Source organism: Euprymna scolopes, chromosome 7 (genome assembly GCF_053919585.1).
Source record: "Euprymna scolopes isolate OS-2025 chromosome 7, ASM5391958v1, whole genome shotgun sequence".
In the NCBI taxonomy this organism is placed as follows: Eukaryota; Metazoa; Mollusca; class Cephalopoda; order Sepiida; family Sepiolidae; genus Euprymna; species Euprymna scolopes.
This window is the reverse complement of record NC_136488.1, coordinates 48,317,766-48,338,411: the sequence shown is the minus strand read 5'-3', so window position 1 is coordinate 48,338,411 and position 20,646 is coordinate 48,317,766. Positions and strand designations below refer to the sequence as shown.

The following is a 20,646-nucleotide window of genomic DNA, read 5'->3' as shown; positions in this document are numbered from 1 at the left end:
CATATAGACACAAACCATAAATCCTCATCGAAAAAATTCCAGTATGAAAAAAATATTATTTGAAATATTAAACCTCTAATTTGAAATATTGGTAAGGTAAGACGAAATGAATCCAAAGATTTTATTGTTGGTATTGGTTTTCCCATTTTTTTCTAGTCAGAATCCTTTCTAGAAAGATATTGGGTACTTACAGAAGGGATCACGTGAAGGTTACCAATGTCCTAGGTGAAAGTGATGTTTGTGGATTGAACTGGATTCGAGCTTGGAACACCAAGTCATCAGTCCGTGTTGTTAGCCATGGACAACTCACCTCTCACAACCAAGATGAGAATAGTGGTCCAAATAATGCAAAAATTAATTATGTTGCTGAATATTGAAATTTATTAAGGACATTTTTATTCCAAATTATTTTATACCTACTCACTATTCTTATATTTGAAAGTCGTGTCAAAAGTATGCAAACTCATTGTTTTTATACAATCCTTATTATGGGGCGCCTTCAGTCTTTGACAGACTATGGATACCCACGAAGGGGTGCCTGCATGTGAAATTTTTGTGGAGGAGGTGCACAATCTCCAACCACACCTCTGCTGAGTTGACATTGTTAAATACCAGTTGCAAGTGAAGTGTATGTACAGGACGACTGGAAACAAATGCTGAGATAAGCGGAGAGCATATACAGCACCTAGAATTCCCAAATGGTCACCCATCTGGTACTAACCAGGTTCAGTGTTGCTTAACTTGGGTGATCTGACGAGAACCAGTGTGTCAACATGATTATGCCGTATCAATCCCTATTATACAGTTAGACTAAATATACTCAATATGTCTCTATTTACATAAAGTTAGGTACATGTGTATACGTTTATGTATTTGTAGATACAGGATTGCTTTTTAAACTAATTAACCGATCATTATCAACTTTGGAACACAACTGCTAGGCGTAAGAGTGGATAATGTCGGCTATATTTAGTTTCATTTAGTTTTATGTAAAGCGGGTAAATAAAGAGTGGAAGTCCTTCATAAAAATTCAGATACATCCAACATTTTGTGGAATTTAAACGATAGATATTAGGCATCGATTAATAAGTATTACAAATTTTTCAGTTTCTTTTGAGTATTTTAAAAGAGTTTTAGGGCAGTATAATGCCACGCAACTCCCCCATTTGAAAATTCAAATATTTCAGATTTGCATAGCCATAAGACATCAATTATGATAGAATTCCCTGAGTTTTAATTTCTTCTTGAGACTTTTTAGCCCTTTAAGGGTATATAGTTCTCTCCCACTGCAAGAACTGTGACACCAGGGTCGGAAAGTGGGATTGAAAAGTCAGCACCCCCGAGGAGGGGCCCTCTGATCTGCAAAAAGTGCCTGGGCAACAACGTCAGCATTCCCCAGTAAGGGCGCCTCAGACGATTAAGCAATAAACTAACTCCTTCTCAAAGAAGGAAGACAAAGCCTGAGAGGGTGGGCCTCCTAGAACTGCACAGAACTAACACCCCCTCCCCCCGCAAAATCAACAGGGGCAAGATCATTATAGGAATGGTCTAATCTCTGTTGATTTTGTAGAGCTGAGAATAAAAATTTTAATTGTTAACATTTTTCTAGAATAAAAACCATATAATGGCGTCTGATTAAAATTGAAATAACGATTCACGATGTTATTTAATGGAATTATATCTTGATTTTAATTTTCTTAAGCGGACGTAAAAGGGATGAAAAATGTTGTGTTCGGGACGGGGGGGTGGGGTATATCCGTCCTGGGACGGGTGTTCTTCTAGTTTATCAATAGATTAATCTATCGTGTTTTTCTTTAAGGGTACCAAAAATCTTTTGTAGACAACGTTTCTGTATGAAAGGCGAGTATGAATGAGCGTTGTCGCTTCTAAAACGGCATCGCAAACGAGCAATTACCCTGAAATTAAATTACATGAAACCGTCTCTTGAGTTCTTCACTCTAATTGATCTAATCAGCGATTTACCAACTAATCTCTTTCACTCTTCGGACGGGACGTACTCGATGGCCTTGGCTAAATTCGTTTGCTCAATTTCAGATTGTCCACCTCTGCGATCGGTACGTTCGTTTTGTTGACTGAAATTAAATCTGATAGTCTTGTGAGACCAGGCAACACCTTGATCGGCTGTGGGTTTCTTTTTTCATTGTTGTGGTGCCTCTCTCTCTATCTCTCGATATATTTCTTCGCTCGGTAAAGTAAGTTCTCCAGTCGAAAACTAAATAACAACTCCACCAAAAACAAATATAGCAACCCAGCAGATTTGTGCTCGGTAGAAATAATAATATAATACAACAAAGACGCTGCAAAATGTACATCCAATATTCGATCTTGTTCCTATTTTGTCTCAACGTTGGTAAGTAAATTTCGTCTTTATTTGATGAACAATTTCCTTTGTTCATTCTGTTTGCATTTGACTGTTAAAATAGGGTCATACTAATGAGAGAGGTAACTGAGTCGGAGAAAGATGTCTTAATATTAAAGATGGGTTAACATTAACTTTAGGGTAATCCTTAAAATGTCTATTTCAAAGCAGCTTATTATTGAACAAAAGCATTATATTTACTTTTAGGGACAAAACCTAAGTGTCTTATAATTTAATGAGTCCACGCACTGCGTAAAAAAAAATGGCGGCGAAAAATATGCTTCGCCGGTGTTCGCACTAATATTCATATTCATATAAAATAATGGACCGTACGTTTTTTTTTATGTAGGATTTTCGAGCTAAATTTATTTCTTACAGTATATTTTGTTTATCAAAATAGTTTTTTTTTTAAGACCTCCTCCTCATGCTTAGTTAGAATGGCCTTCTAAATAATAACGTTATTTCAGCACGGTCCATAAACTGCACGAGTACCAAAATAACATCTTAATCGGGGAAGTAAAGTAAAAAAAAAGAAAGAAAACATCTTAAAATGGAAATTTTAGAAAGCATTAAAAAAATAGCCTGCTTCCCCTTATCCTCGAGTGACCTTCGAGCCTTGATAAGTGGTGACCCCCAATTAAAAAAAAGAAAAGCATATCAACCGGTATATAAAGAAGTAAAAAACAAAAACGTTTCATTATGAAAAATGAAATGAAAGATTTCTTTCTGAATTCATTTAAGACGGTGAGGGGGGGGCTGACTTACTTACTTACTTTTCCTTTTCTAAACAATTAAAATTATTTTACTCGCTAATGTTTGTATACCGTGATGAGTTTATATTTATAAATTTATTTAAATACAATACAGTTTGGTCTTTATTATTGAGCATACGTGTGAAGGATAAAATATTACAATGGAGTCTCCGATGTCGTTTCATCATTTTCAACATGGTGGACGTGGACGTGTCTTGTTTACAGCTTTTCTGATTGCACGATTTTTTACTCATACATTTGCAAATAAAATCATGCAAATTGATTAGGTAATTTTATTGAGAAAAAAAAATGTCAAATTTTGTGGATAAGCAACGATTTCGCAACGCCATTTTGATATTCATCACTGGTTAACTATCCTTTAAAATTGTCCCTCAGAAATACGGTTTAGAATCAGCCTCGTACAACATTGTAATGCCTACGAATTCCCATGAATTGCTTTAAAATAATTTTATTTATAAAAATAAAACTACTTGATCAAATTGAGTGATTCTTTGTGTCTCGTATTTTCTTCTTTTTTTTTTTTGTCACGATACGTATATCATAAAGATTTTTCTTTGTTTTTGTTTTGTTTTCACCTCTCCCTGGGGAGGGGAGTTATAGACAAGCATCAAGTATAACGTGAATCAAAATAAGCAACAAAGAAATCCGAAAATCCTCCGAAATTCTATCTGCATTCTTTTTCTTTTATGGATCTGTCTTGAAACTACAATTTCAAGGATAAAAAGAGCTGCAATGCCAACAATATCATAAATTATATCCATCAATATTTCTTTTCATACAGTGGCATCCTTGATGGAGCCTGGTTTCAATTTCTTTTCCCACATTGAACTACATGTCATCTATATAATATTCTGCTTGTTCCTTCCTTAGTTAGTCTGTACATTACACTTTGAAAAAGGCTAAATAATTTTTTTTCAAAAACAAACAACTATTTTAAAAAAAAAAAAAAGTCAAGTTCACGATATTTGGCTTTTTGGAGCCAAATATCGTGAACTTGACTTTTTTTCTGGCAAACCTGGACAAGAATATGAGAATGACCTCCTTTTGATGTAGCCTCGTTTTCGAATATCATTATAATAATATATGATCATTATTATAAAATGGTGTGAGAAAGGAACTCGTAGTAATTTCGATGTGCAGCGGTTCTTCATTGAAGAAAGAAATCAGTGAAACATTACATAAAAAGGGAAAATTCGAAAGAAACAGGGAAAAAAAAGAATATTGTCTGCTAAGAGGTGCTAGACTGAAGGAGAAATTATTGTTTCTTACAATGTGATTTTATTATTTGTATTGAACTATGTAGCACAATATTAGGTTCTGAGTATTTATTAGTACTTATTAATTTATCGTATTTTATATTTCAAATACAATGGAGACTGTTTTCATAGAAATGTTAATAAACTCGTATTTGTTATATGTTATTAGTTTTTCTGTCCAAAAAACTAATTTTTTGTGCCATCCAGAAAAATATCAGTTTTATGAAAACATATTTCTTGATTCGATTAATTTTTAATTCCATAGAATTTCCACAAGTCATGCTAGTATGCATTAATTTTTCAGCTCTATTTGGTAATAACGCTGTTTTTCTAAAGTTTTCTCCATCTTCTGAAAATCCCAGAGAAAACTATATTCCAAAAACTGAAATATTTGGTTATTGTCCAGAATTCAACCTAATTCAAAAAATAAAAATGCAGAAACATTTTTATGATGTACATATCCTGTCATGGAACGAAAATGTCATATTCCAAAAATTATGTAATATTTTTTATATATAGAAAATCATTTTTTTTGGTAGTAGTAGTAGTAGTAGTAGTAGTAGTAGTAGTAGTAGTAGTAGTAGTGATTTTAATAGTAAATCGTAATCATCACAAGGTTGATTTGGATCTTGATAATTCGATTTGAATTTTCTCCCTTTATTCATTAAAGATGACAGGGCGAGACACACTATCCTGGCTTTCTTATAAATTTTTATTTTCTCAGTAAAAAAAGAAACGTACTTGATCAATTTATATGATTTTTGGAATATGACATTTTCGTTCCGTGACGGATACGTACATGATAAGATTTTTCTGTATTTTTGTTTTTAATTAGGTTGAATTCTAGATAAGAACTAAGTGTTTATTTTGGCTTCTAATGTTATTTGAATTGTTTTATTTTCATCCTAGCAGTATTTTTTTTAAACATGCATTTCTGTTCCTCTATAAACACGTCAGCCATGTTAATAGGTGTAAAAAAAGAATGAATTACTTCGTGATTCGATGCAAGTCTATAAATGGGCCACAAGTAATCTTTTTTACTATAAAAATCTGAAAAAAATCTTCTTCCAAATTTAGAAGGAATTTCGAAGCATTTAAACTGTCGAATAGAAAATCATTTTAGGCTTTAAAATTCTAAGCCAATCCTGGTGCATTTAAAACATTGAAAGCTTTGGAAGCTAGTATTAATTTTATAGTAACATTAGCTTAATAAAATTATAGTTTTATAACACTTGGTTCACTTAGTAGGTCGATAAGAAGGTTCTTACAGAAAATTATGTATTTTCAAATAAGTTTTCGTTATAATACCTTTACTTTATACATCATTTTAAAGAGCATTTTTCGTTTTATTTAATCGTTTAAATTACAATCGTTTTAAAACAATTATGTCTTCTTTTCACAACGTTGAATACAAGATAGAAGAAAAAACAAATTCGCACAATTTTCTTATTTCAACTCAAGCTAGACCGAAAAGCTGCCGAAACAGCTTGCGATATAAAGGAAGCATTTAGCCCAGTAACCACTACTGAATACACAGCACAATGGTGGTTTAAGAAATTTTGTGGCGGCGACGAAATTTTTGAAAATGATGAGCGGTCGGCCATTGGATGTTGCCAATGATCAATTAAGAGCCTTAGTTGAAGTTGATCCACGCACAACTGTTCAAGAACTTGCTTCTGAATTAGATGTAACGTATACAACGATTTCCAACTACTTGAGAGAGACAAAAAACAATAAATAGGTGGCTCACCAATTGAATGGCAACCAAAAGAAACGCTGTTATGAAGTGTCATCTTCTCTTCTTTTATGCAACAAGAATGACCCTTTTCTCAACAGTGTTGTGGCTTGAGATGAAAAGCGGGTTCTTTATGAGAACTGGCAATGCTCAGTTCAGTGGTTAGACACTGACAAAGCTCAATGACATATCCTGAAGCCAGAGTTGCACCAAAAGAAGGTCATGCTGACTGTTTGGTGATCTGCAACCGGTTTCAGCCATTAGTCTTTTAAATGCAGGCAAAACCATTATGGCGGAAAAGTACTTTCAAGGAATAGATGAAATGCATCAGAAACTTCAACAACAACACTTAGCATTAGTTAATAATAATAAGATAATGCTCGACTACATGTTGCTAGAAGTTGAACGAATTGAGTTACGAAATTCTACCTCATCTGCCATACTCTCCATACCTCTCACCTACTAACTACCACTTTTTCAAGCATCTTAAAAACTTTTTGCATGAGAAATGTTTCAAAAACCTAAACGATATCAAAAACGCCTTCAGTGACTTCATCGCCACCAGAATGCAAGATCTTTGCGTTACTGGTATAAATACACTTGCTTTGCATTGGCAAAAGTGTGTTGATTCATATGGTGCTTATTTGGAACCAAAAACTTTTGTTTGAGCCAAGATATGTTCATCTGAATTTAAAAGTTAAAATCCACAAAACTTTTTTGTCAACCTGATAATAATTTTAGATATTGGCAGGCAACCCCAGGAAGAAAAATTATTCCACAGGTTGCACACATCGAAATGGATTCAATGTGAAGAATGCGGGATTTTCCACCACTGTCTAACAGAATGCATAAGTTGAGCCAGAAATATGTGAGAGGATATCGGTCAAAAGGTTGAACTAATAGGCAAAGGGAATATTAAACATTGCAATAGGAAAAGAATGCTTTTATAAATAAAATCGTCACAAAGAGAAAGAGTCAGTCCGTCAGAAGGAGAACCAGGCTCATCATTATTTTCTTCACTACCCGACAACTGTCTAAACCTGCACCACCCCATGCGCCTTTTGTCAAAACACCAGTAATAATTATAATCAAAAGCTGATTTGTCGATGTGAAATATTTTTGTAGATCAACTGTTTCGTGATTTTACTCACTGTCAGTGTGTATATATCTTGTACCAGCAAAAAAAGTAGATGTTAAAATTTATATAGACTGGACATTTTTGAAGACCCAGTGACAGCGAATAAGTAACAATAGTTTAATGATGAAACAGCCATAATAATTACATTTAGCTTTCAAAATCCTATTAGTAAACTGGTAATTTGATTTTTAAAAAAAACGGTATTTTTTAAAGTGAAACAATGGAAGTAAAAAATATTTCCGGGCAACACTGGGTAGAAACTGCTAGTAATTAATATCTTTGATATTCTTCTTATTCTTCTTCTTCTTCTTCTTCTTCTTCTTCTTCTTCTTTTTCTTCTTTTTTTATATAATATAATCTCGCTTTTGCTCTTGGTATTAGAGGCTAGAAACTTAACTGAACTCTTCGAAAACAAATCTTTCACTTTCACCATTTACAGAAATTTCTAAAGCGTGTTTATGAAACTATGGTACATTTCATCACCGTTTAATAATTATTACATTTATTCCAAACAAAATGTTTCTATCAAATAGGTAATCTCACAAAAACTGAAGCAAACACTTTCATCCTGTATCCATGAAGTTCTCCAACTCGCATCATGTCACTACTAGAAGATTATTAAAAAGTACCATTATTTACAAAATCACCTGCAGTTTCAAAACAATAACACGACCCGTAAACTACAATACTAATATATATATATATATATATATATATATATATATATATATATATATATATATTAAACTGTAGAAGTATCAAATATATTTTCGTAAAATATATATATTGGCAGACCGCCCGGCATTGCCCGGTCGTAAAATACGCTTAAATATGCTATTTTGATTAATGCAGATTTTGTATTTATCATTATATTATATTGAACCCAGTATATAGTAATGATTTAAAAAGTTTTAAAACAATGACTCGTGTGCCACCACTGAGAATCAAAACCAAAACGTTTAGCTTACGATTTACTTTTTCCTTTGACGTTAATGCCTTAGCTATGAAGACATGTTTGCTGCAAAGCTAAAAATTGAAACATCAGCCATAGTTATTACGTTACACACACATATTCGTAATGACGCCGTTCGACCTTCATCTGACAAATTCCATTATGTTAATTTTCACACTTTTGCACCGATTTTCCCCAGCTAAAACCCAAATATAAAGTTTTGCTTGGGTTTGAAGACCCTATATATTAAGTTTCATGTATGTAGACACAAAAACTGTCATAGGAGTTTGGTAGGCAAAATGTTTTAAACGAATATATATAAGCATACATCTATCTATCTATCTATCTATCTATCTATACTCCTATAAATTCGTTTTTCTTTTGTGTGTATTGATATTCATATTAAAAACCCTCTTTTCTATTTATTTAAAAAGAAAATACAATTTTCTTATATAATTTTGCCTACCAAACTCCTCCTAGAGTTTTTGGTCTACAGACATGAAACTTCGTATATAAGGTATTTGAATCCATGCCAAACTTTATATTTGTGTTTTAGTCCGGAAAAATCGGTGCAAAAGAGTGAAAATTTTTAAAAAATGAAATTTGCCAGGTGAAGGTCGAACGCCGGCATTACAAATGCATAACTTAGTAACTATTGGTTCATGTTTTAATTTTCAGCCTTGCAGCCCAGCTTCATAGCCCAGTAATTGACGGTGGAGGCAAAATAAATTGTGAGCTGAACATTTTGGTTTCGATTCTCGGTGGTTGCACATGAGTCTCTTTTTTTTATACTTTTTAAATCATTACTATATATTGCATCCTATCTATCTATCTATCCATCTATATCCATAAAAGTGAAAATATCTGTCTGTCTTTTTTCTATGGTAGTTAAGGAAAACTATTATACAGAAAGGCATTACTTTACATATTCACACTTTTTAATATACACATATGCAAATAACCTTATGAACAGTACATAGGGCCCGAGCAAAGCCGGGCAGAACTGCTAGTAAATATATAAAAATGGTTTGTGATTACTATAACCTTTTTATGCAAATATTATGCAAGTATAAATCATGTAGAATAGCTTTTTTTTTTTTTTTTTTTTTTTTTACAAAGGCATCACCACATTATCAAGGCCCAGAGGCCACTCAAGGATAAGGGTTAAAGAGTGTACAGTAGAAGTTGGTCAATATAGTAATCATTAGTAATGAAAATTTGGTAAATTTAATAACTTATATGGAACGGCTCATCAAGAACTTATTTACTTTAGACTTGAACAAAACCATATTGTAGTCAGCCGGAAAGCAGGAAAACGGAAGACAATTCCACAGGCGTGCAGTTCTAAGAAAGAAGCTTTGTTCATGGAATCTATGTTTAGGTTTAGGGACAGATAAAGAGTGGGGGAAATTATTGATAGTGTTTACAGCTAGACGAGTGTTTCTTGTGAAAGTTTGGCGAGGGGGGACCATAGATTGAAGCTCAGTTGAACACTTTCCATGAAAATAACGATACATCAGAGACAAACTCGCAACATCTCTTCTGTGAGATAGAGGTTGCAAGGAGGAGAAAAGGACATCTCCTACGAGGCTACGAAGTCTATTTTGAACTCTATCAAGGCAGGACAAGTCCTTTCTAGCAGCTCCTGCCCAGATGTGGCAACAGTATTCCATCCTTGGACGTACCTGGCTCTTATATAGATAGAGAATAGCATCAGCAGTGAGATATCTACTGGATCGATAGAAAGATCCCACCATTTTTCCAGCGGCCTTGGCAACAGATTTGATATACGTGTTCCATTTAAGATCAGGAGTAATGGTCAAGCCCAGAAGCTTGTCAAAACTTGAGGCCTCCTGAAGATGAGAGCCATTCATTTCAATTGATGACAAATGTGGATTAGAATGTTGATGATGTAAAGAGAGAAGCTTGGTTTTAGATGCATTAAAAGTAACCAGCCACTCCTTTCCCCATTGTACTACGTGCTCAAGATCAGAGGAGAGAGAATTGGAGAGAACTTGCTCGTTTACTGTCTTAGATGTGGTACCATAAATGGTAGTGTCGTCAGCATAAATGTCTACAAATGATGTAAGGATATGATTTGGAAGATCATTAATGTAGATCAGGAAAAGAGTTGGGCCCAGGATGGATCCCTGAGGGACACCGGCATTAATACTGTGAGCTTCTGATTTTTGCCCCTCAACTACTACTCTTATGAACCTATCAGAAAGAAATGATTTAATAATTGAGAAGACTTTTCCAGCTATACAATAGCTAGCTGCATGAATATAATTACATATAATAGTTAACTAAAGATGATCATATATAAGAAAACCGAAAAAACTAATAGGGAATAAATTAAAATGAATGTTTAAAAGAAAATGCAAATTAGCTAGATCTTTTGCAGATGAATGCGATTCTAAGATCCATATATAACAATGTTCTATTTTCTTTGTAAATAAATAGAAAAAAAGGTTTCTAATATGAATATCAATACACAAAAAAATTATAGGAGTGCATATATATATATATATATATATATATATATATATATATATATTACAATAGAAAAATGCGAGCATGGAAAGTAATATGGTTAAGCTTAAATATGGAAAAGTAAAGGACTAGTTGTTAAAACTGGAAAAGAAAAGGACGAGATATTTTAGTAAAAAATATTAATAAATTTATAACTTAAAATATTGCAGCATTAAGAATTGATTATATAATGTTATAAATATTTTTTTTTAAATTCTTAATGCTGCAATATTTTTAGTTATAAATTTATTAATATTTTTAATAAAATATCTTGTCCTTTTCTTTTCCAGTTTTAACAACTAGTCCTTTACTTTTCCATGTTTAAGCTTAACCTTATTGTAATCCATGATTTTTTCAGACTTCCAATAAATTCACTTGTCTTTTGTTTAATTTCAGTCTTATTTTTTTGCCCTCATAAACATAACATACACATATGTAATAACAATGTACGGCACTCGTCTGCTTTCAATAAAATCCCCTAATTATCTCCCTTTCATTCTTTCACTCTGTCTGTTTCACTTGTTACTTCTCTTTTCGCGACAGCAGTGAATTGGTAGCAACAGTAGTCGCAGAAGCGACGTGATTGCTATGGAAACCAGTCATAAAAAATATTGCTCACCTCCTTACGTTTTTTACGACTTTGACACAAGTAAATTCATCGTAACTTTTGTTTTACTGAACTAAAATTGAAAAAAAAATTCACAATATAGCTGAGAAGGTGTAATAATTGTTTGAAATTTGGTCGAAAAATGAGTGAGTGGTGAAGCTTTAAAACAGTTCTAAATGACTAAAACTGCCACTTAACCATATATTCAAGCACTGTTTGAATTATATATATATATATATATATATATATATATATATATATAAAATGGGTTAAGAAATTCCAACGAAAGAAAGATGTATATCTAAATAAGGGAGTAGTCACCAACAATGTCTATTTTTTAACATTATTTTATTATTCCGTGTCTTGGTTTTTCATTGAGAATTATGTTTGGGTCATTGTAATAATGTTTTTAAGTCATTGAAATCGTTTTTACGCGCGTTTCAGACGTTCTGTGAAGCGTCCTCGTCAGAAATTATTTTCATTTGAAGTGTCTGAACTGGCATGTGGTTAACTCTTTTGTTCAGGTCTTGTTGGTGACTCTGGCTAAGGTTGTAGGCCCTCTGGCTTTTATTCAATAGTTTACTTAATGGATCTATCATCAGGCAAAGGAGTAAAGAAAATTGGCTATAATGCATGATGAAATTTTGTGGGGAGTTATTCTTGTCTTTATCTTTTGGTGTTGTCTTATCTTTGAATTGTTTCGATGTGGTAGTGTCAATTTGTCTATCTAGTTTAATGCGTGCGTGTTTCATATGTGCAAACCTTGTACTTCTATAATTGTTTTATGCAACTGATCGAATATTATACAGAAATTCATCGGAACTTTTGTTTTACTGAACTAAAATTGAAAAAAAAATTCACAATATAGCTGAGAAGGTGTAATAATTGTTTGAAATTTGGTCGAAAAATGAGTGAGTTCAATTTTCTCTCCAAAATCGTAGATTCTATTTATAATTTAAGCTAAGAACAAGATTCCGAACATGAACACAATGTATTCAGTCAGTTTTGCCCTTTTCACTTTAGATCTGGAGAATCATTGTTTGCATTGATGACTTTGAAAATGCCAATTAAGGACAGATGGGCTATGGTTGATTGTGATTGATATAAGATCCTGTCTCTGATTTATATTGGGGTTTTGTGAGCTAACCGGTATAATTTGTCTTTCATTCTGTGATCGACTTTATTGTTAGCTAAGGCGATGTGCCTATGTACTTGTTGTAGAACGTTTATATGTATACCATAAGCTTCTGTTGTCTTCATGGAACAGTTTGTATAATCTGATGTTGGTGTGGTAATGCAGTGATGTGTCGATCATACTGTTACCATAGCATTCATTTAGGAGATGACGGATTCAAGAACATTAAACCATTTGCAGTTTCTCTTTTCCTATAATATATTTCATGGCAAGTGCTCGACTGAACTCCAATCTTGCTAAACTTTCAAAAAAATACTCGGCTAACTAGAATCACTATATATCATTTCTCCACTCTCTAACTTTGCCTAAATCTAAATGTAGATTCCATGAACAAAGCTTCTTTCCTAGAACTGTCTGCCTGTGGAACACCGTTCCGCTGGCTTGCTTTCTGGTTGAATACAACAAATCAAATCCAATATAAACAAGTTTTTGTTGATCTTGCCTCATAAATAATCAAAATTTACACTATTAACAATTACTACACTACTACCTTATATTCATTAACTTTTATCATCGAGTGGCCTTCAGGCCTTGATAAGTGGTTTGCAGAATGTATAGCAGTAAAATACTGACTAAATCTTATTCAGTGAAAATTAAGCTTTATACTTTGTGGGCACTAAGACATAATCTATGAAAACAATCTTAAATATTTTCTTCTTTGGGCTTGCAATGACCGATGAGGCACACGACATCTTTTCCAAAGTTACTCAAATATTTCATGATTACATGTTTCACATACAAGTGATACCAAAGTGGTTTATGCATTTGTGTGCTTAATGGTTTTATTCGTCATAGAGTTTGTATAGTACAATCAGTTTAGGTCATATTGGCCATCCCTGATCATGGAAACAGAATTGCCATATTCTAAATAGCAGAGATGTCTTTGGAAAATTGTGACCTGGTATTTATTGGGGTCGATTATATTAACGTCTGGTACCTCACCTTGATTAACTGCCTCCACAGTTCTTAATAACATGTCACTCATTTGACTGCAAGGTTCAAATGATCCATGATCTTCACGTCAAGGATAACTGAGGTGGTGTACACATATGTAAATTCAAGAAAGTCCAAAAAGAGTGTGTGCGCGTGTGTGTGTGTGAAAAAGTTGAGAGAATGTGTCTCACATACCTAGAATTTTGCACTTACGTCATCCACACATGTTGTTAAAGGTGCGAGTTACTAGGAGTGGTCCGACTGGCAGTCTTTCAGGCAGGGCAAAAAATAAAGGGAATCTTTTTGTGCTTTGGCTTTTATAGTTCCTGATCTTATCCCTACATAGCATGGGGAAAGAGGGGGTCATCAATAGTTTGAGTCCCCTCTAGTGTGTATATATGTGCATGAATTTGTGGGAAAGTAATTAATGCGATAGATTGTATATTATTAACGATTTTCATTTGAACAATTGTTGTGTGATTTGGAAATTTCCTCATAATTTATGTTTCAACTTTCTTCTCTCTTTATCAGTAAACTTTGTGCCTAATTTAAACACACACACACATGCTGACTATTATAGTCAGTGTTACAAAATTGTTAAAGGTTATCTGCATTTTGTGCTTCGTAATTGTCTTGTGTTAATTTTATTTCTGGCTTGTTTATTATCGTCTGCCTCTTGTTTTTTAAATCAGTTAACAAACCAGATAACACGATGCAAGATCTTTTTCCAAATAAATAAATTATTTATGTTTCTGATTTTTTTTTTAGATGAGAATTGGTTATTTGGATTCTTTGGACTACTGTTCTCATCTTGAGTGTTATTTTCACAACATTTCAGTCGATACAACTTCCGACCTAAAGAAGGTCGGAAGTTGTACTGACTGAAATGTGTATCTTGTTAAACTCGAGAATATTTCTGTCAAACCCAAGAATCTGCACGGAATTTCGAACGGAATCATTTATTTAATCCACAGGATAGCATGTCTCGTTCTGTCAACCATAATTTAGTAGAAATCCTAAGTAATTTGCAATTGTATTTTGAGTGTCGTCTGCACTGAGGATTGAATCTTCAATTTCCATAAGAGTAAAACTTACAACTGAATTTTACCAAGTACTTTATCTGCTATGCCACAGGTTATTGTGGGAATCGAATAAAATGTTGTGAAAATGACACTCAAAATGAGAACAGAATCCAAATAATATAAATTAATTTTTTTTTTCTATTTTAATCCAAATTTTCGGCGCCATGAACCTTTCTCTGAGTAATACAGACATTTTTCTTTCTTAACGGAATTTTCAAATTTCCCATTATACCAATTCTTCTACTGTGGTAAAATTGATCTCAAGATTTGTTCTTTTTTTATTTTCCAGTTATCTATGCCGTTCCAGCAACGACTGATGAACACGATAAGGTTAATACGGTTGCCAGCAACAACGTGTAAGGATGCATAAATGTCAATTCCAAGAATTAAGATGAAATAAATATAAACGACAGAAATGATAATTTTCACAAATTGGAAGTTTAAAGTTTAAATAAAAGCTTCAAAATATCTTTTCAATAAAAAAAAAAAATGATTGTAAAATTTAAAAAAATAATAATAATTTTATTTAATAACTCTCTGTCATTAAAAGATGCGACTTATTATATTTTACATAGTCTCATTTCTTGTAGTCATTAAATTTTAATCAAATTTAATCATACGTGTAGGTATGTTGTTGCTTTCTACCAAGAATTGAAGATAATCCCTAACTGCAGTCAAAGGCCGCCTATGTACTTTTAGAAACACCTTAATAGAATAAAAGACATTCTTTTCTTTATACAAAGAAGTCACCATTGAGGCCACTCGAGGATAAGGGTTAATGAGTGTATAGTAGTCAATGGGCCAATATTGTAGTAATTTTTAGTAGTGGAAATTTGGTAAATTGGATTACTTAAGGGGACGGCTCATCATGAACTTGAAGAGTGGGGGAAATTATTGATAGTGGTTTCAACTAGACAAGTGTTTTTTTCGTGAAAGTTTGGCAAGGGGGGGGCATAGATTGGAGCTCACACGAGCACATGCTAATTTACTTTGCTTCTAAAATCGCCCAATAAAATTAGATTTATATGTTTATTTATTTTCAGTTTTTATTTTTGCTCACTTGTGGCGCTTATGATGTTTCTGTTGATTGATAGTACACACACACACACACACACACACACACATCAACGCACACACACACACACACATTAACACACACACACATATGTAAATAACTATGGTCTTAATAGAGCTGAACGAGAAAAGATAACCAAGTACCAGGACCTCAAGAATGATGTAAAGACGACATGGTCTCTGAAAGAGATAGACATTATATGGGTTGTGAGAGGGCTCAGTAAAAAAGAATCTTAAGAAGTGGCTGGAAACAATCCCTGGAAGATCAAGCTGTAATGAAATACAGGTTGCAGTCATAAAGGGAACAACATCTATTCTAAAAAGAGCCCTCGGATATAAATACAAATCATAATGAAATCAAGTGTTAGCTCCAGGAGGGGTTAGCTCCCTTGATCTCTTAAAAAAATATTCAAATAAAATGAATATAAAAAAAAGAGAATGTATCCACATTGTTGAGATTAATTAATTCTTCAAAGTTGTAATGTAAAGTTCTCTCAATTCTCTTCAGATTGAACAGAACTATCTTGGAGGCGATGTATTGTACTAATCAGATGTGTGATAATATAACCCTTATCATTCGTACAGCTAGAACTATGGGTACATTAAGACGTAGGGTTATTAGACATGATCGTTTTTTATTCGAATAATTAAAGCAGAGAGAGAGAGTGCGTTACTTATGATTTAAGCCTATTGCTTAATTATTTATTGTTTCGTTGCACCAAATTGAAAACGTGCCTTGTCTTATTCAACCTCTCACAAATTTAAAATTAAATGGATTAAGAAATGATGCCTGTATTTTAAAGGTTTATCATCATCTTCATAGTTGAAGAGTAAAAAGTGGGTTTATTGTCAGTGATCTCGTAACTCTTGCTTCCTATATTTTGTTCTTCAATCCTCGTATTTCAAGAGTGGTGTTTTTGACAAAGACAGACGAATTGCTGTTATCTCAGTCGGAATCTATCCATACAACACTTATCATTGGCTAATTTTTAACTTGAAATCATATTTATTTTAGCTCTTTATATCAAGTGGCTTCATGCCTTGACTGGAGCGATTTCCATTAAAAAAATAAATAATAATAATTTTATTTAGTAATTCTCCACCATAAAAAGAAGCACCTGATTATATTTTAAATAGTTTAATTCCTGACGTGGGTATTCGGATAGTCACAAATTCTTATAACATCAGAGTATTTCAATAAAAAAGGTTTTTATTTTGATTTTGAATATCACTACATGATAACGATAAATTTTGGAGGAAAAAATACCGATCAGCACTGTTTCATGCCACTTTATAATTCTGTTTCTGAATCTTTTAGATTAGAGGATTGATAACTCACATTATTTGGATTATTCTGACTTCTTTCTTTATCTTGGGTGTTATTTTCACAACGTTTCAGTCGATGTAACCTCCGACCTTCTTCAGGTATATCGAACTCGAGAATCTTTCTGTCAAACTTAGGAATCTGCGTGGAATTTCAACAGGATAAACATGGAGTAGGTCGGAGGTTACAGTAGAACAGTAGTATAAAGAATCCAAATAATACACATTTTATCATTGTATATAAACTTAATTTTCGTTATGAAAATCATGTAAATTAATAAAAACATTGCTATTACTGTTTGATTGCGAGAGGCTATTTTTGTTGTGATTTGTTCACATAGTAACTGATGTATTATAATCGATTTTTTTTTTTTCGTGGAGACGCAAGTAAAGTGAAATTTAAAGTAAAACAGAAACAAATTTTGAAGCAAGGCTTCTCCTTAAAAAGTTCTCTGAAAAAATTTCGATCATAATGAAACAAGCAAAGTGTTTAAAAATGGTTTATGACAGTCAGTCATGTTTTTATCTATATTATACTAGCGGGAGGGAGCCCCCGGCTTTGCCCGGTCGTGAAATACGCTTAAATATGGTATTTTAATTTGTCCAGATTTCATATATATTAGAATAGAGTTGTGATTTCAAAAGTAAAAAAAAGTATCTGGATGCCATCAGCTGGAATCGAAACTGAAAGCAAAACTGTAGCATTCAAAGCTGGTTACGTTACCACTGCACCAACGTGACACGCATATGAAATGATTAAAAATTAAAAATTAAAAATAAACAGATGCATATACAAAATGTATAACGATTTTTTCAATTTTGATCCAATTTTGACCTCTTAAAAACTATTTTAATCAGCTAAAGACCCATAAAAGAACAGTCCATAAAAAGTCCAATCATTTGAAGCCCCTAGCGGCGTTCTGCAACTTTTACTTCCGGTAGAGATAGAGTTTAAAAATATGGAGACAGACAGACGTATAAGCTTTTATATATCATATTTTTTTTAGTTTGTTTGTCATCTCACATTTATCAAAAACTACTGGGCCAATCTGGGCTGAAATTTTGTTTAAACCTTTCTTATGATAAGGTGCAGTAAATTATGTATAAATGATGATGGGTATTTTTTCGTTTTTCCTTTTTTTTTTTTTTTGTCACTCCCACATGCATACCTACACACAAAAGCAGTGAAAGAAATAATAGTTACTTAATAAACTAAACGGAAACCATTTCATTTTAAGTAATTATGGAGCTATTAAACCTGACAGTCATATGTGACAACTTAGTAGAAGTTAGTGTCCCCCAATGATGCTGAGTTAAAGAGCTTAGAGGTAAAAGATAACAATATACCAAGGTCTTACGCACGACATGAAAAGAAATTGGAATCTTAGGAAGATCTCCATTATTCCAGTAATTATAGAAGCAACCGAACTCATGTAAAAAAAAAATTCAAAAATTGGTAACTATACCCAGTGAACTAAGTGTAAGAGAGATACAAACAATTGCACTTAAAGGGGCGATTAGAATCATAAAAAGACCTCTTGGTTGGAATGTCTGAGATAGTGAGTGAATGTCTGGCATCTAGTAGGTACCCCGTCCTCAATTAGAACAAAATGATAAGAAAATTGGAAACAAAAACAGTAATTTAGGAGGATGAAATAGGAATTAACTTGTAATATTTTAGTGTTAAAAATAAATATCAAAAGTCATCTCTGAAAAGATTGAATGTCTGGAAAACTGTTTATGCTGAAGAATTGTATAAAGATTAAAACAAGATTACGTTATGAGCGATGAGTTAAGCGTTTATAGCAACATAGTTTCACCATCTGCAGCATATTTGGTAAACACATATGTTTGAAAAGGAATATTAAGATAACGAAGCATAAGTTTGTAAACGAAAACTGGTTGTGTGTGTGTGTGTGTGTGTGTGTGTGTGTGTGTGTGTGTGTGTGTGTGTGTATTATTTTATTTGTAATCCTTTGAGATGAGACTTCATAATTTGTGTATTCATTTTTTTTTTTGTGGACTGTTCTCCTCATTTTCATAGTTCTTGTTTCACCATGTTTTGACCAACTAATTCTCTGGCCTTACGGGCCCATGGCGCAGTGGATAGAGGCATTGAGTTTCTATGGTTCCAGGTGAGCATTGTCTGAAGGTAGCGGTTTCAATCCTACCCAAAATCAGGCCAGAGGATTAGTTGGCCAAAAACGTGGTCAGACGACAACAACTACGGAACGTAGTAATTACTGGGGATACAGGTACAAGACTCAGCATTCCTATCTCGTCGTAATTATCCACCTGAAGAAGGCCAGAGGATGAATTGGCCGAAATGTGGTGAAACAACAACAATTATGAAGATGAGGATAATAGTCCACCAAAAGAATAAATAGGTGTGTGTGTGTGTCTGTCTTTTATAAGAGTTAGGTATGCATTCATGATAAAAGAAAAGTAAAACCGCAAATAAAATTAAAGTGCATTTATGAAATGTACGTTTGTATATATTAAGCAAACGAAAAGGCTTTCAAAGGTAAATTTCAACACCTGCAGCTCATTCAATAAACACATAAATATAACAAAGCATGTGAAGGTGCTGCAATGATGTATTTTTAATAAAGAATGAACTAAGTTTATTTTAGTTAGTGAAAAAGATGCATTTTTACTTCGTTTCTGGGAAGTTATAAATATTACTGAATTGTTCTCATTAATGAGTAATGAATTAACCAAATACATTTCTTTATATATACATGCGCATAGTGTTTATACGTCTTTTACATGTTTTCTTCTTCTCATTTTTATATACGGCATAATCACGTTGACACACCGGTTCCCTGAGCCCGGTCATTACTAAAATGGGTGACCAATTTGGTACTTCCAGGCACTGTATGTAGGAGGACGTTGACACCTCCTTGCACCGAATAGGGTTAGTGCTCACACACACACACACACACACACACACACACACACACACACACACACACACACTTCTTTTCTTGATCGCTGTCCCATCTAATGCTTGTTGCATGATTCCTTTTCTGCTGGCTGTGATTCGTTATTAGCGTTGCTAGATGAATAAAACATCTTTCATGTAGGAAAGAAACAAAGGAGACGTTTGCTGAGATTCTTCAAGGTTTTATTTGGAGAGACTTTACTCCAGAGATAAACTAATATTATGTTAGTAATTATTTACTTCTTAGACTTGATTTTCTAACTTAAGAAATGAGTGACGCAAACGGAGAGATATTGAAGTAACATTCGCATTAGATCATTTTACATTATTGTCTGTGTCTCATTCACGCAGCTTCTTGAAAAATTTTGTTTCCTCTCGCTTGAAAATGCGTCATTCGTCATCATTCAAGTTTGTTTTGTCTGTGGCGTTTGAGCTCTGCCTTCTGCCTCTTTTCGTCATCTGTCTCTGGGGTGATTCTGTTTGCAGATTTACATCCTGACATGCACCAATTGTGACCCCTGTTATAATCTGTACTAACTTAATCGCTAATGACATAACATTACCTCCTTTATATTTCTTCTGTGTTTATTTCAGAAATATCAACATCATAACAACATTAGGAAATATATGAGGGTCGTTCCAAAAGCAAAGCCTCCTATTTTTAACTCAAAACGTTGAAGAGCTACGAAGACGGGAGTGGTACCATTAAAACAGGCGACCGT

General features: G+C 33.3%; 1 protein-coding gene and 1 pseudogene across 1 annotated transcript in view; one reads left to right on the top strand and one right to left on the bottom strand.

Moving 5' to 3' along the window:
• Positions 1-673: 673 nt before the first annotated feature.
• LOC145280401 (5S ribosomal RNA) lies at positions 674-790 on the bottom strand (annotated as a pseudogene).
• Positions 791-2,047: 1,257 nt separating this feature from the next.
• The window catches only part of LOC145279718 (uncharacterized), a 30,316-nt gene continuing 11,717 nt past the window's right edge, over positions 2,048-20,646 (top strand). Inside the window, exons 1-2 of the mRNA XM_080131006.1 lie at positions 2,048-2,371; positions 14,873-14,939. Coding sequence (XP_079987132.1) covers positions 2,326-2,371; positions 14,873-14,939 — 113 coding nt within the window. The 5' untranslated portion in view covers positions 2,048-2,325. The remainder of the gene's footprint in view (positions 2,372-14,872; positions 14,940-20,646) is intronic.